General features: G+C 46.0%; 1 protein-coding gene across 1 annotated transcript in view; it reads right to left on the reverse strand.

Annotated features, from left to right (window-relative positions):
- Window positions 1–5760: 5760 nt before the first annotated feature.
- The window catches only part of slc1a9 (solute carrier family 1 member 9), a gene marked incomplete at its 3' end in the record, with an annotated part of 63559 nt that continues 51555 nt past the window's right edge, over window positions 5761–17764 (reverse strand). Inside the window, exons 7-10 of the mRNA XM_084328171.1 lie at window positions 15968–16162; window positions 10653–10787; window positions 6136–6565; window positions 5761–5949 (exon numbers count right to left, since the gene is read on the reverse strand). Coding sequence (XP_084184297.1) covers window positions 5761–5949; window positions 6136–6565; window positions 10653–10787; window positions 15968–16162 — 949 coding nt within the window. The remainder of the gene's footprint in view (window positions 5950–6135; window positions 6566–10652; window positions 10788–15967; window positions 16163–17764) is intronic.

A 17764-nucleotide genomic window follows, 5' to 3' on the forward strand; every position in this document is an offset into this window, starting at 1 on the left:
AATGGACGTTGATGTGGATACACGAGGTACCATTCGTACTTAGCCAAGATGGCGGACCCACTCTTATCACCTCTCGTCCAGGTGACAAGATGGCGTCGGCGATCCCGCGAGCACAGCCAGCGGGCTGGGCGAACAGCATGGGCAGTGGTTAGCTGGAGGAGCATGCTGTGATGGCGACCTCTGCTGGTGGGAAGAGGCGTCCTCTGTAACGTCTGGGGAACGTCCACTGCTGGCTGTTGCTTGCTGCTGTCGCGCGAACTGCTAATACTGTTGCTACCCTAAACACAGCTAAGCTTCGGGTCTGGATGCACCCTCCTGCTATATCGGTTGTACTACTAACGCAACGTGGCTGACTATACCGTCTTCAGCACCGCGCGCCCGGTAGTCTACTGGAGTCAGACGGAGCCGTTAGCAGCATGCTAATACACCGCACACTTACTACTATAACCCGTTAACTATAGACGTTAGTCCCGTTAACTCTAGAGAGTCTAGACGTTAGTCCTTCGTTCTGTATCGCTTACTCACACACTATCGCTGGTACTTCTAGGATAACCTGTCAACTAGCAAGTACTTCTCATCACCCGTTGCTCGTTCCAACGGGGCTCTCTTCTTATCACCCGTCGCTTGTTCCGACGGGGCTCTTCAACAGCTCTCCTTCAACAGGGCTCGTTTGAGCAGACGCCCGCTGTGACTGTGACTGTTCACGGTCAAGTCCACTGCCGAAGAGAGCTTCCTGGTCCTCTCGCCCCCAGGTAACTCCCTCTTCCTCGTTGCTTTCCTCTCTCCTCCGCTCCACCTGCCACCACTGCCACTCCGCCCCCTGCTGGCAACCGCCACTGATCCCACTCTAGGACCACTCCAGAAAGGGAGAAAAGGTGCTTCAATGTTATTGTTAGTGATCCATACTGAAGCCGGAGAAGAGTAGCACCTCACCTCGTCATTAGACTGGGCGAGCTATCCAAAGGAACACTGTTTATCACACTTTATACACACACAGGGAAAGTAACAGTTAGTTAGCACTTCTGAATACTTAGTAGAATATTCAGGCTGCTACAAGTGTAATAGTTTGTAATAGTGTAATAGTGTCATAGTATAATAGTGTGTGTATATAGTGTAATAGTGTAACAGTGTAAGAGTTTGTAATAGTGTAATAGTGTAATATTGTGTAATAGTGTATGGTATAGATTGATCTACTGAGCACACCTTTCTAGTTAGTAACATTTCCAGTAGGATTTCATAGATAGTGTGTAGATATATAGAGAACTCAGCTGTCTCATTCCATATGAAGAAAGTTTCTCATTAATACGGTGGTGACCTAAGGATTATAAGAATCATATAGTTCTGCCATCAAAAGGTTTTGATAAGAATCATATTTTCAGCCTTCAGATATCTCATCTTCAGACTCATCTCAGCTGTTTTATGGCAGACTATGCGACGCCGATATGTGGATTTACTGTGTCCATATGTTTTATTAACGTTTTTTGGTAGAATGTAAAAAGATTTCTATACATCTTTTCCATATGGGGCACATTTGCACAATGGTGGAACGAACTTCCCATCACAGTTAGGACAGCCGAAACCCGACCAATCTTTTGCCGTCGACTAAAAATACACTTCTTCAATCAATATCTAAAAAAAACATCATATACTGTCTTTTACTATCATGCACTTTTCCACAAAATAATCTTCCTTGCCTATATTACTACTTACTATATACTAATATGTCTCTACTACTAGGCACTCAACACTGCAGCACCCAAGTTTCAACACTGTTTGATGAACATTGTTACTCAGCTGTAAGAGTCGTACCCTTCCTGCTGACTTGTCATACAGAACTTGGATAAAAGCGTCAGCTAAATGACTAAATGTGAATGTAATTTGTTCGCTCTCATCTCTTTCTCTCTCTCTCTCTCTCTGACGTGCAGGGTCCCCACACCAACGTCAGCCCTGTTTGCAATTACCACCGTGCCCCCATGGTGTCTGGGAAGAACGACAAGGATTTGACGTCTTTCTCGCCATCTGCCGCCCTCCTATTCCTCTCCCATCACTCACTCTCTCTCTCACTCTCACTCTCTCTCTCTCTCTCTCTCTCTCTCTCTCTCTCTCTCTCTCTCTCTCTCTCTCTCTCTCTCTCTCTCTCTCTCTCTCTCTCCTGCCTTCCTGTCTCTATCTCTTCTCTGAGAGGATTATGTGTGTTGGTATCTCTGTGCGTCTTTGTCTCATCAATGTGTAACTGCAGAGTTGTGTGTGTGTGTGTGTGTGTGTGTGTGTGTGTGTGTGTGTGTGTGTGTGTGTCGGGTCATGTGTAATCACTGCTGTGCGCACTGTAACTCTCAATATCCAGTCATGTCCTTGTCCACAGGATTTCTCTTATGGCTTTAGTTATCAAACACTGACGTGTGTGTGTGTCGTCCCCCCTTTTATTTTAGTACAAATACCCCCCCCCCCACACAAAATACTTTTAAACAGCACAGAAAACACAAAAGAGTTGTCGTTAATTTAAATAAATCTCTAAGAGTTTTATTACGTACAATATAGACACAACCTGGACTTGTAAATCTGAATTAAGACTTTAGGATTTGGGGAGGCGGTCATTGACCTTCAGTTTTAAATGAAAGGCAATTCAGTAGGGCAGAAGAGGACATATTATGTGCGAGAAAACCAATGATGTTGTTTAACAACAATTAAACATGAACAACTCACTTCCAAATACCGTTAAAGTGATATTTCACTTTAGTAGAACGTGCCAAAAATCATCAGTCTTACCTCTAGTACTCTAGTCATCTAGTACTAGCTATACCACTGCTGTCCCTTTCATCCACTGTCAACACCACCCACCTCCCAGGTGTCAGGCTCCTCATTAATTTTTATTAAATATCATACTTCTGAATTATAAACAAACAATACAGCAATATTATTCTGTGTAATATATATTTCTGAGTCAAAGGTGTCTTTTGGAGCCAATGTTGCCATTTTCAAATTATGAGTATAGGAACTATTTCTCATTTGAGGTGTAGTTTGACAAACTGTCAACTTCTCACAGTATGTTTAGAATTACATGCAAGGCAGCACGTAACCATGGGTAACCACTTCCTAAATATTCCATGCAAGGCAAAGATACACAACACAACAAACTGACTGGATCTGCTTTTACTTTTCAAAGGTAAAACATTTGTAAACACACATCAAATGCCAAAACAATCACATACCTTTGACTCAGAATTGTCTGTTTTGTTGAAATCTGCACAGCAGTAGTTTGTTTACTTCAGAAGTATGATATTAGACTAGGTTCTCAAAATGACGACAGTGACAACACTGGTAGCTAGCTTACTTGTAGGGTACTTTACATAAGAGGTAAGACTGCTGAAACTTTCTAGTAAAGTGAAATATCCCTTTAAGACTCAAATACAGTGGAGTGTTCTGTGTATGCACGTACATTTTCTGTTTCAACCAAGGAAACTATAAAAGTAGGAAGGGTCATCACGTGTAGTGAGTGAACGCACATTGGTGCCAAGACTTTGGTGCCAGTTCTATTGAAGCCTGTATTAAAATTCAAAATATACAACCTATCTGAGGAAATATACATCAACCGATATATCAAACGTTAGCTAGTTAACAATGCAACAAATTGCAGATGATTCCAACATCCAAGGTAATAACATGTTTAAATGACGGGTCATAAACGAGGAGATGGCTGATCCCATTCAACTCGAGGTCGGCCGAACTGAAAGTTTCCACACTTGGCACCAATGTGCGTTCACGCTCTACAGTGACGTGATGACCCTTCCTTCTTTTATAGGTTCCTTGGTTTCAACTAAGAGCTATAGATGATGACATAATACGTTTGAATCTGGTTTCCGGATTTGGGAGGATAGCACATGTTCATACTGTACATATTGATTGAACTTTCCTAAACCATGGAAATAACATATTCAATATTCTTTTGTTTGTTGATGTTCCTCTTTAAACATGCACAATGTCGTTTTGAGAGAGTCAGAAAGAAGTCAAAACTATTTAATATTCATTCTCTATATTTTCATAACTGAACAGAGGGACATTGTGTCCCTTAAACACCATTTGAAGCTAGAAATCTACCTGCAAAGTTACTGGTTCACTGCTGTTGTTCACAAAGTCAGAGAGCAGTCATTTCATTACAAATATATTGTAGGCTTATGTTTGGTTCACAGTGCCTCAAAATGATTTAAGTTGTATTTAGGATGACATTATATAGAATAATTGTAAGAATTCAATGTATAGTAAATATTTTTGTAAACTAATTGTGAGCTCTGCACATGTAAACAAACCCCTCTCTCCCCCTCAAAACTACATTGTGCACCTTTAAAGTAGAATCTGTAACACTGTCAAACAGCAACCTCTAGGCAAAAGAGCCCCGCTTGGTATTGTGCTTTGTTTACATGTTGACTTTTGGTCTGACGTGTGGGTCGTGACTTCCTATTAGGAATCTCTGCCTGAGGTGTGGTCAGCGCAGTAGCAACTCCTTCCCTATCCCCACTCAACTCCAACCCACACATCAGAACAAAACAAGAAATGTAAACAAAGCACAATACCTCTAAGCTCTTTTACCTTGAGGTCGCTATCTGACGACATCACAGATTCTACCTTTAGGCCTAGTCAATAATAACTTAAATAATAGTAAAAGCAAAGTCACTAGTAAGTTAAAACATGGAACATAATTCAAACAAACTATTGTTCATTTGAGCACACCTAACAATCATCATTTCAGACACCAGACATTGACAAAGAAAAACATACAAACCATAAATAAATTACAGTAACAACAATATTAACATCAACAGCGTCATGATTGTGATTTCAGGAGAAGATTGGTTGAAAAGCAAGTGGCTGCTGAGAGCTGCAGTGAGAGAGAGAAAAGGGAAAAGAGGGTAGAAAATAGTATAAAAATAACATTTGCTGGTATGCTATGGAGTTAGATAAGAGAGTTAGTATAGGACTTGAGGTTATTTGATTATTATTCTTTATATATCCTTCCATATAGGTGCAGGTATAGGTGCATGGCACTATGGACCTCTTCAATGGCATGCCGTTGCTAAGGGAACAGCTTGGGACCAAGTTTATTTCCTGTCAGCTATTATATTAGCAAACACAAAATGCAACAGGAAACACACTTTAGAGCCCATTTAGGATGTTTATGTTGTCGAGTTAGAAAAGGTCTATACATTGCGGGTAGAGACTGATGAGGAGCAACTAACGGAGGTCAACGGTTGTGCGTTAAGTGACCAATACCCAAACAACACTAACAAGTAGCCTCAACTCCAAGATACTATTCTCATTAACGCTAGACACTCCTTTCCCCTCAGACAAATGACTGGAAGTGTACAGGAGCTTTTATACATGTGGTTATGAAATGATGACAGCAAGACGATGAACTCTAGAGTTCTAAATAGGAATGAGCCGACTCGTATAAAGCTCCCTTTTGCAGCAAAAGCGCAAAAGTCTCGGGCCTGGTTTTAAGAACCTTTGTTGGGATTGCTAAAGGGTGTTGCCACGGCAACATAATAACACGTATGAATATTACGCTCGAAGCAAGCGTAGCGATTGCTCGGATCGAACGAGACTCAAATCGACCGAGATCATTCGAATCAAACAGGTACACAAGCATAAGTAAGAAGGTAACCATTTCATGAGTCATGAATCCACGGTGGACCTCTGCTGGAGTCTCGCGGACGATTGAAGTGGGGGAGTCGCAGGAAACCCGTAGTGGTCAACAGTAAGACCCGGTCAGGGCAGGTCACCCAGTGGATTGGGATGCTTCCTGTCGTACGCGGTGTCGTCGCTCTCGTCGCCGTCGCTCATCTCACTGAAGATCCTCTCTCTCTCCTCCTCCTCTTCTGTTTCGCTCTCCCGCCGCAGTCGCTGCTTCTCCCTGTCCCTGTCCTTCTCTCGGTAGGCACGGGGAAACGCGGGAATCTGGAGGAAGAGAATCGGGATCAGACCCAACAGACAAATAGCTCACCTCCTGTTTACAACGCAACGCATTACAGATTTCTTGATTAGTAATGATGATGAGGTGACCAGGCAACTGTAGTAGTCCCCTGTCATAACAAGAACGCGACTAATGCCACACATAGCCGTAACCCAGAGGTGAGGCAGTACCTGGTTCTCCATGCTGGGCAGGGCGCAGTAACCCGGCTCCACCCTGCGCAGGAGGCACGGTGAGGCACGGAACGGCCGGGGGGAGTGGGAGCAGACGGAGCGGGGGGACGGGGAGCGGACAGAGCGGGGGGATGGGGAGCGGACAGAGTGGGCGGGCGAGTAGGCAGAGTGGGACTCATGGGAAAGGTTGTGGTGGTTGAGTTTGGGCGGGCGGGGGGAGCGTGGGGGTAACAGGGGAGCCATGAGAGGCTCGATCAGGTCCATCTCCGTGAGGATGGGGGGCGGAGGGATGAAGTCGAGCTCCTCCTCTGGTGGATGCAGCTGGAGTTCCATGGCGTCCAGTTCGGCGAGCTCCGCCCTCGACAGGTGGTCCACGATGCCGGCGCCGAACGAGTCGCCCACGACATTGATGGAGGTTCGCATCCTGTCACTGGATCGACAGGCAGAGTGTCAGCAGCAACAAGTGAAATGGACGCATCATTCCTGACTGGAACAAAGAGCCCAGTGGCTCTTTCTTCACACCACCGACATGCTCTGTTTGCTATGTTTCACCCGTCTCACTCAAAACGGGCCCCACCCGCAAGCAGGGCCCTGGATTGACAAAAGCAAATGCACCCTGAATAGGTGTACAATAGAAACGCTTGAAAAGGCACAGTTTGTTCATTGTGAGCCACCGTACCTGTGTGTGTGGGGTGTGTTTACCTTGATTCTCGAAGTCAATTTCCTGTCTGTTGTTGCTACGCAACTACGGCTTGGGGGAAACATTCACCCCGGGTACATTGTGTACGCTTCATTTAGTGCAGAAAACGGATCGGAAAAGCGGCAAATTAAACACAATCAAGTTTTATATAATACCAGCTGAGGCATCACGGAGGAAAATCAGGTATATCAGCTCTACCCATTTCATAACAGGTGAGAAAAAGGAACAAATATTTACATGGTAAATTAATTATTGGCTGTGACTCGAGGCTGTAAACAGCAGATAAATGTTAGCTGATAGCTACTTCGCCATATAGTCCATTCTCAGTGTATGTGCACTGGAGGCTTCAAGTAGCCTACATGCCTTTTTCATGTTTATATGTTACTACTATTTAAAAACGGAGCTCACACTTGCTTGTACACACCTGTTGGTTGTCCCCAAAACTAAGATGGCGGCGGTCTCGTGACGTCAGAGTGTCTTTTCCACAGCTGGTGATATAATTTTGTGTGTGTGTGTGTGTGTGTGTGTGTGTGTGTGTGTGTGTGTGTGTGTGTGTGTGTGTGTGTGTGTGTGTGTGTGTGTGTGTGTGTGTGTGTGTGTGTGTGTGTGTGTGTGACGAGTGTGACAAACAAGGTTTCTATGGATGAACGGTAACCACTAAACCACTAGGTTTGTTAGGTTGGAATCAGATAATCAGATACAAATAATGGTTCCAAATTGTGCCAACAACATGTCGGCGATGTCGTTTACTTCACGCCTACTTCATAGACCTTTTGATACGGACTGACACGCAAGTTGTGGCTAGCTTGTGCTACATGGTCATGACTCATGGACCCAAACACCCGAGACTGGCTGTATCAAACACTTTTTTCACAAGAAATCTGCCGTTGCATGAGAGGAGAGAGCTGCTGCAGTGCAGACAGAGTGGATGGTAATTAGGGATGGGTACCGGTACCTGTGAATCGATACCGGTACCCAACGGTACCTTTTTTTCGGTACTTTAGTCTCAAGAAATTTAATTTACCTACCTCAGTCGTAAAAAAAAAATCCAATTAAACTTCAAATAACTACAATTTCGACAGTTTTCGGCTTGTCATTGCTCCGACTGCTTTGTTGTTGAATCAAGTCAAATCCTAGGTAAGCATATATTGTGCGTGTGAACGTTGACATGAAAAGAAAAAAGCAAAAAAAAAAAAAAGGGTTTTTTTTTTTTTGGTTTCTCACTTGATTCGATACTCGGTAGTACCGACGTGTTTCGGTTCGGTGCCTCAAAAGTACCGAATTCGGTACCCATCCCTAATGGTAATGTACAGTAACGTTAATTAACGCTATTGATACAAATGGATAACGGTGTGGCTAGCTGTTAGAGTGGGGTTTAATGTCTTTGCATCGGACAGGTAAGAGTTGTATGATAAGCTAATATAATGACCCTCACTCACCAAGAGGCTGACAGAATAATTGTAATGCTATAGGTGACAGAAAGAAGCATTTTTATATAAAAGTACTCTGTATTTTTGTATGACAACTAATAAAGAAACTTGAAACTTGACTGTCACAGTCTCTGCCTGGCTTCTCTCTCTCTCTCTCTCTCTCTCTCCTCTCTCTCTCTCTCTCTCTCTCTCTCTCTCTCTCTCTCTCGTTAGTCAGGTATGGAGTGCAGGTGTGCTGCTGTCAGCGGAGCAGCTGATTGACGTCTGTGGGCTGATTACGTCAGTGATATAACTCCGCCTCAGATGTCATGATGCTGCCAGATCGTAACTTTGTGTTTCCCAGTTAGTCGTGTTATTCTGCTCTCATATAGTTATCTAGTCCGTTGTTCTCCGACCGTGCCTAACCCTTTGTTGTCCTCCTTTCCCCGCAGTCCTACCTGGCTCTTCACCCTGATCTCTGGCTCTCGATAGACGTGTTCTGACCCCCGCCTGCCTGACAACTCTCCTTGCCTTTTGCCGGAACGTATGAGGACCTGTACCTGTGTATAGACCCCTGCCTGGCTGACTACCCTGTAACCCGTGTATCGACCCCTGCCTGTCTGACTATCCTGTCCCGCACATGCCCCTGGATGAATGTAAATCGACCTCTGCCTGGAGACCTGTCTATACTATTGTATTCAATATACCCATACCGGGTTTTAACAAGACCTGTCTGCCGTTTCTAATTGTCTGCATATTGGGTTCTATACCTTTATATCAGCCTATATGATATATTTCAGAGTTAAGTGGTGAATTTAGTCAGTGGAGCTGCTATTGTTATTAAATTACGAGAGAACGCTGCCTACGGTATTCCTGATTTCGGAAAATGTTTTTGTGAGAACGAACGGTCGGAGCTTCGTTCGTAAACAACAACGGACTTCTAAAAAATGGCATTCGGGCCTCAGCCCTACAACACAGAAATATGTTCACTGACAAAGTCTTTTACCTTGTAGAAGAAACCTTGTTGTTCCTGACATAAACCAAGTCATGGAAATCTCCATGGTCTAATTGAACTGTGTCGTGGCGAGCACAGTGGCCAGTTTCCCGCCTGATGCACAAATCGTCTAAAACATTATATTTTCATTATACTTCCTATTGGGATTTTGGGTGAGGTAGAATACAGTGCATGAACCTCATCATTTGCTGTTTCATTTGATAATGAATGTATGTCACAAATGTAACAGTACTGTATACCTGTATGTCATGTATGTCATAAATGTCATGATATATATCTGTATATCTGTATGTGGTGTATGTCATATATGTCATTATGAATTGAAAATGGGGGACCCTGATGTAAACAAGACGAAAGTCTTTCTCTGGTCTGCATCCCCTCTTAAAGGAACACTCCAACATTTGGGGAAATTAGCTTATTTGCCATCTACCCTGGAGTTAGACAAGAAGATACATACCTTTTTCTTCTCTGTGCATGCAGTAGGAGTAGGAAGACGTTGGGAACTAGGCTAATGGAGGAACCTACTTCCAGTGACTGACGCTAAGCTAGGCTAACGGTGCGCGTCTTCCTACTCCTACTGCATGCACAGAGAAGAAAAAGGTATGTATCTTCTTGTCTAACTCCAGGGTAGATGGCAAATAAGCTAATTTCCCAAAATGTTGGAGTGTTCCTTTAACAATTGTGTGTATTGAGCCGTACTGTATTGTACCCATTCTACAATCTGTTAATAAAGTTTTCAATCAATCAATCAATTCAATCAATCCCCCTGAATCCTAAGGCCGGCTAAGACCACAGATACCGATTCTCAAGTCCTAAACATTCCGATACCGAGTACTGATCCCATCCAGCGCTTTTACTGAACAGTATAGACTTAGACCATACGTTTGGATTATTTTTTTCATTGGACAAAAATGTATAGATAAAATAAAATGTTCTCCATTAGAGAGAATTAACATAGCTTCTATGTGTCAAAACTGCAGCAAATTAAGTCACTTTGTTTTGATTTCTGACATGTTACACATGTCCCTTGGTATTGGAGAAATCCTATTTTAGCCCAGTACTGTACCTGATATACGATACCAGTATCGGTACCGGTATCGGTGCATCCCTAGTGCTTAGTAAAAAGAAAAAAGAAAAAATACACTAGACTGTTTACATTCTTTCTCGCTGACGGGGGGATTTACACATAGTATATTATCTTAGCGTTGTGTCATTGTGTACTGTTGAGCAAAGTCACCGTCTTTCATGACCATAATATGAGACCCAGAGAAGCCCTTTCTCACCTAACACCTCCTCCCACAGCCCTGCCCTGCGTAACCTCACACACTCAGAGTTACAGCCCCCCCACACTCTCAGAGTTACAGCCCCCCACCCTGTCAGAGCCCTCGCTTACAGCAGCCAGTCCACAGCGATGAGCAGACTGATGTCCTCGGTCGGCAGGCCCACGGCGGTCAGGATCAACAGCATGGTGACCAGGCCGGCACTGGGAATACTGGCTGCTCCCACACTGGCCAGGGTGGCGGTCATACTGGGCAAAGTAAAAAGAAAAACAGGGGTGGGCTGGGGATAGGGATGGTCGATATTGGCTTTTTTACCGATATCCATTATACCGATATTGTCCAACTCTTAATTTCCGATACCGATATCAACCGATACCGATATATGCAACCGATAACATTATGCATACTTTTGACAATAAAAGTATGCATTGATGGGTTAATTTCACTGGATGCATTCAACATGGCATTCTAAATGTAAACATTATCTGTGCATCTCCCCTTTTCTTCTCTCTCTCCCTCTGGTTCTCACTCTCCCTTTCTCTTTTTCCCTCTCTCTCTTTCCTTCTCTCCCTTATTTATTGTAATTCTCCTTGTATACTATTGCTACTGTAATTCTGTATTTTATTTACTTGTATGCATGTACATACCCTTGTTTTTGTTGCAGCCTCCCACCCCCCCCTTCCCTCAAAAGGATTTAGCTTTTTGGTCAGGCTGCTTTTGTATATAAGAATTTGTTCTTACTTGCTTGCCTGGGTAAATAAAGCTTAAATAAAATAAAATGTAAAAATAATAATTATCGGTAAGCCGATAATATCGGACATCTCTAGCTGGGGATATTGTTTTAGTATCATTCACTATGGAATTTTTTATTTTTTAATTTGTCACCACTGTGTGCTTGGCAACATGGAGTGAAATAATGGTTGTTTTGACCACGTTGATATTTAGACATTATTTAGCCCTCGAGTAGGAGCCAGATCTGACAGTAATTTAGGGGCTGCTACCGCTCTCATACACTGGTACTCTTCATGCGGCCAGACAGCATGGCTCTGCCTTACATTGTAATATTTTCTTTTTTAATTTGCCATACCATGGTGACAGGGATTAGCAGAAGATCAAAGCTCATTGTATACACACATATGGGTCTCGTTTTAAAACAACGTCACCACACATTATACTGAATTCATACTGTGTGACGACTGGGTTGTTGAATATAATGGTAAACAGCAGCTGATGAGAACCATGCTACCAACAGCATGCTCCTCTCAGAAGAGCCTGCCATTGTCTCGTCTAAACAGTCTGATTCCCCTCCGACTCTATAACCACAAGATGAGCACAATAGTCCATTACTTCATGGGAGACTATTCAGATCCGAAAGGGAACATATTATGGAGAATGGGTTTTAAATGGATTGCATTTTTTACCTTTGTATGGATTTGACAGGAACAGCAGGAATGTTATTTAGGCACAGGAATGTTATTTACTCCACCCCTTTCCCTGGACGGTCCCGCAACACAACCTGTTCTGAAGGTCCAGATTAACACTGAAAGTCTGCGTTTATTATTTTGTATAACTTGTATATTGTTTATATATATAAGATATATATCTTTACGCCATCTGTTTGCATAATAGTATTATTCGCTCGCCTCATTGGGTCCCATCCTTGACGTTGTAGGCGCCAGAGACGCGCCCCCTAGACATGGTTTCTAGACATGTTCAGACACGTTCAGACTAGCCCAGAGCAAGCGCATTGATTCTGTACAGGTGAATCGGCTGAGCCCCATAGGGATCAGTTTGAGTATATATATTGTAGACGGTGCAAGCAGCCGTGGGGCAGTAACATAACAGGAGAAGTAGCAGAGCGAGAGTGTGATACGTCCGGTACAGTTGTACACAGACCTACAAGCAGTGTATCGTTACAGAGAGCTAATGGCTATTTAGATACGACTATAATATTGTAGAGCCATTATTGGCACAGTATAGTGACTCGTGTAAGCGAAGTAAAGTGGAGAGACTTATAGTTAAACCCAGCGCCGTTTGGATATAACTACTCATTGGAGACCGTCTGCGGGTTAGCTTCCAGTACAAACGAAGCTAGCTAGCTACCATCTATGCCAACGGGCTTTTGGATTAATAGCTAGGATTACAAGGACCGGTTCCGTACGAGACCCCTTTCTTCCAGCGGCGACAGGATTATCCGACCGGTCTACAGTTCCTCCGGAGCTTGGAGCTCCAGAGGGAAACCATCGTCTCCAGCTACCATTTGCTTTTCCCAGTATCGCCTCGTTTCGTCTCACTCCCTGCAGAGCTCCGGTCGAGTATCCGTAACCTAGGAACTGTTCATTACCGCTGACTTTGATACACTGACATTCTATTATTAAAGGAGAACCGTGATAACTGATGTGTATGTTGCTATGACTATTAAAATGCTTATTAACCAGGTATCCCTGTCCCCGCGCAGTCAATTGAGTGTCCGCCATTTTGTCTAACTATACTGTCTGGCTATTAATATTCTTTAGTAGTGGTTTAATCTAAACAATATTTTAATACAGTCAGGGTTGTGTAGCCCCTTAGCTACACAACCGGAAGGCTTTTTTCAGTCGACCGCTATGAGGATATCTTGCATTTGATGGATTAATGTTTAACATATCCGTGATACAAAAGCCATTATATACACACCACTGCGTTTGAAAAACATATAATTATTGGAGTTTGATTATTATAGAAGCTCTCACAAGCAGTAGCTTCTTTTGACATGTGCCATGTTTTTTTCAGCTTTTATCTTCTTGGCTGCTATGCCCTAAAGCACATCAACTCACGTCATTAACATTTTGTCCAAAAATATCCATCTTTAAAGTTTTTGTAAAAAGTAAACGTTACAAGTAAAAGTTAAATATTATATTATATTACATCTTTTCTGAAAAGTGGGTCCAGCGGTACCTCACCAAACTGAGTTGGATTGCGGAGCTCTATAGATACTCCTTTCCGTTTGGCCGGGGTAAGAAGTCTTCAAATGAACGACCCTCAGTAAACTGGTTAGAAGCCCTTTTTGACGTCACAAGGGGATACATTCACTTTAATGAATCGATTAGCTACACTTTTTGGAGCGAGGAACACTGACTACCTAATGGTCTGCCCAGTTTGTAAAAGGTTTTTACTCTAGGTCAGACCCCTCCAGTGTCTGGCTAAGTGAGGGGTACCTCCAGTGTCTGGTTAGGTGAGGGGTACCTCCGGTGAGGGGTACCTCCAGTGTCTGGCTAGGTGAGGGGTACCTCCAGTGTCTGGCTAAGTGAGGGGTACCTCCAGTGTCTGGTTAGGTGAGGGGTACCTCCGGTGAGGGGTACCTCCAGTGTCTGGCTAGGTGAGGGGTACCTCCAGTGTCTGGCTAGGTGAGGGGTACCTCCAGTGTCTGGCTAGGTGAGGGGTACCTCCAGTGTCTGGCTAGGTGAGGGGTACCTCCAGTGTCTGGCTAGGTGAGGGGTACCTCCAGTGTCTGGCTAGGTGAGGGGTACCTCCAGTGTCTGGCTAGGTGAGGGGTACCTCCAGTGTCTGGTTAGGTGAGGGGTACCTCCGGTGAGGGGTACCTCCAGTGTCTGGCTAGGTGAGGGGTACCTCCAGTGTCTGGCTAGGTGAGGGGTACCTCCAGTGTCTGGCTAGGTGAGGGGTAGACAGGCAGGGAAGGAAATTAATAAATAAAATAAAATAAATTTGGTCCAAAAGCAACATACTAGAAAAGACGCAGGCAGGCCACAGCGCAGGCAGGCCACAGCGCAGGCAGGCCACAGCACACAGGCAGGCCACAGCGCAGGCAGGCCACAGCGCAGGCAGGCCACAGCACACAGGCAGGCCACAGCGCAGGCAGGCCACAGCACACAGGCAGGCCACAGCGCAGGCAGGCCACAGCACACAGGCAGGCCACAGCACAGGCAGGCCACAGCGCAGGCAGGCCACAGCACACAGGCAGGCCACAGCGCAGGCAGGCCACAGCGCAGGCAGGCCACAGCACACAGGCAGGCCACAGCGCAGGCAGGCCACAGCGCAGGCAGGCCACAGCGCAGGCAGGCCACAGTGCAGGCAGGCCACAGTGCAGGCAGGCCACAGCACAGGCAGGCCACAGCACACAGGCAGGCCACAGCACGCAGGCAGGCCACAGCACGCAGGCAGGCCACAGCACGCAGGCAGGCCACAGCGCAGGCAGGCCACAGCGCAGGCAGGCCACAGCACACAGGCAGGCCACAGCGCAAGCAGGCCACAGCACAGGCAGGCCACAGCACGCAGGCAGGCCACAGCGCAGGCAGGCCACAGCGCAGGCAGGCCACAGCACACAGGCAGGCCACAGCGCAGGCAGGCCACAGCACAGGCAGGCCACAGCACGCAGGCAGGCCACAGCACGCAGGCAGGCCACAGCACAGGCAGGCCACAGCACGCAGGCAGGCCACAGCACGCAGGCAGGCCACAGCACAGGCAGGCCACAGCACGCAGGCAGGCCACAGCGCAGGCAGGCCACAGCACAGGCAGGCCACAGCACACAGGCAGGCCACAGCACGCAGGCAGGCCACAGCACAGGCAGGCCACAGCACACAGGCAGGCCACAGCGCAGGCAGGCCACAGCGCAGGCAGGCCACAGCGCAGGCAGGCCACAGCGCAGGCAGGCCACAGCACACAGGCAGGCCACAGCACACAGGCAGGCCACAGCACACAGGCAGGCCACAGCGCAGGCAGGCCACAGCGCAGGCAGGCCACAGCACACAGGCAGGCCACAGCACACAGGCAGGCCACAGCACACAGGCAGGCCACAGCACACAGGCAGGCCACAGCACAGGCAGGCCACAGCACACAGGCAGGCCACAGCACAGGCAGGCCACAGCACACAGGCAGGCCACAGCACAGGCAGGCCATAGCACACAGGCAGGCCACAGCACAGGCAGGCCACAGCACACAGGCAGGCCACAGCACACAGGCAGGCCACAGCACACAGGCAGGCCACAGCGCAGGCAGGCCACAGCACACAGGCAGGCCACAGCACACAGGCAGGCCACAGCACAGGCAGGCCACAGCACACAGGCAGGCCACAGCACAGGCAGGCCACAGCGCAGGCAGACAGCAACAGTGCAGCGCCCGGAGACCAGCTACGGTTGTAATGCCAGTACAGTACCTTGGCACCAGGGCGATGGCAGGAGTATGTACCTACTGTAGCATACATATATCGTCTGGTGTGGGAGGAAACCAGAGTACCCGGAGGAAACCCATGCAAGCACAGGAACTCCACACAGGAAGACCCCCTGCCAGGGTCTGAACCCGGGACCTTCTTGCTGTGACACTGTGTGTGTGTGTGTGTGTGTGTGTGTGTGTGTTTGTGTGCGTGTGCATGTATGTGTGTACATCCATGTGTGTCTGTGTGTGCATGAAGTTCAACCCCCAGGTGTCTTACCTGACTGTGATGATCTGCCCTCCATCCAGCGGGATGTCGTTCATCTGGGCAATGAAGATGGCCGCCACGGCCTCGTACAGCGCTGTACCGTCCATGTTGATGGTGGCGCCGATGGGCAGCACGAAGCGTGTCACGCGCTTATCAATCTTCAGATTCTCCTCTAGGCAGCGGAAGGTGACGGGTAGCGTCCCGGCACTGGAAGAGATTAGACGGGTGAGTTAGGTGACGGGTAGCGTCCCAACACTGACAGAGATTAGACACAACGACAGGGTGAGTTAGGTGAAGGGTAGGGTCCCAGTACTGACAGAGGTTAGACACAACGACAGGGTGAGTTAGGTGACTGGTAGTGTCCCGGTACTGACAGAGGTTAGACACAACGACAGGGTGAGTTAGGTGAAGGGTAGGGTCCCGGTACTGACAGAGGTTAGACACAACGACAGGGTGAGTTAGGTGACTGGTAGTGTCCCGGTACTGACAGAGGTTAGACACAACGACAGGGTGAGTTAGGTGACTGGTAGTGTCCCGGTACTGACAGAGGTTAGACACAACGACAGGGTGAGTTAGGTGAAGGGTAGGGTCCCGGTACTGACAGAGATTAGACACAACGACAGGGTGAGTTAGAAAGGTAGAAATAAGAGGAAAGAATGAGATATGTAATAGGGCAAAAGTAGAACATATTATACAATGGGATGCAAATTTCTTGATTCTGATTGGCTGAAACAGTCAAGTTACGGGTTGTTATTTTGTATAACACACTCCACGTGACCCCAGATCCCTCCCACAACCGAATAACCTTTTTTTTTAGATAGAAAAATGGAAGTATGAATAGCTTTTGAACGAATCCTCCAAAAAAGATAGTCAACTGGAATGTTAGTTCGTTACATACACATGGATTATGTAATACATTTGTCATGACCCATTGTGAAACAAAACAAAAATCGCGGACATAAAAATTATAAAAAATGGGCGTCGATCTTTTTTTTTATTCTTTTTGTCAGATTTGATTGATTGATTGATTGAACATTTTATTAACAGATTGCAGAATGGGTACAATACAGTACGGCTCAATACACACAATTGTTAACACATTGGGTGCCACGCCCCTTTGCCCAGATAACCCCTTGAGTGCCAGCGCTTTAGTCAATGGGAGGTCGGGATATTTGCAAACGCTTAAACTATATCTTAAATTATGGCTATGGGTCTAAAACACCCCTCGCTTATCAATGACTTGCTTGCAGTCAACATGTACGAAACGGATTGTTTTTTCATTGGTACATTTCCGTTTTATATCGTTTTGAATACGAGTATAGTTTCGGAGAGTTCTAGTAATTTCAGAGAAATTCCGCGATAATAGCCCTTTAGTGGAATACACAAAACACATTGACATTTTTTGGCTGATTTATGAATAGTTTTCAAATAAACACTAGATTATCGATAGTATATGTGTACTTATGCACGCTAGAGAAGCGGGCTGAAAAATCTATTATCCATGACCTGGTCAGCGCTAACGTCATACACGCACACACACACACACACACACACACACACACACACACACACACACACACACACACACACACACACACACACACACACACACACACACACACACACACACACACACACACGGGGAACACTGTACAACTGTACAAGCAAAACTGTACATTGGAATATTGACAACCATACTTGGTCATTTACTGTACATTGGAGGGGGTTGGGTTAGGACATTTACATGGGCCAGTTTCGAATTGCAGTCTCCCGTAGGTGTTCTTTGAGAGTGTTTTTGAAAGTGGGTAG

The sequence above is a fragment of the Notolepis coatsorum genome (assembly GCF_963971535.1).
Source record: "Notolepis coatsorum genome assembly, chromosome: 14".
In the NCBI taxonomy this organism is placed as follows: Eukaryota; Metazoa; Chordata; class Actinopteri; order Aulopiformes; family Paralepididae; genus Notolepis; species Notolepis coatsorum.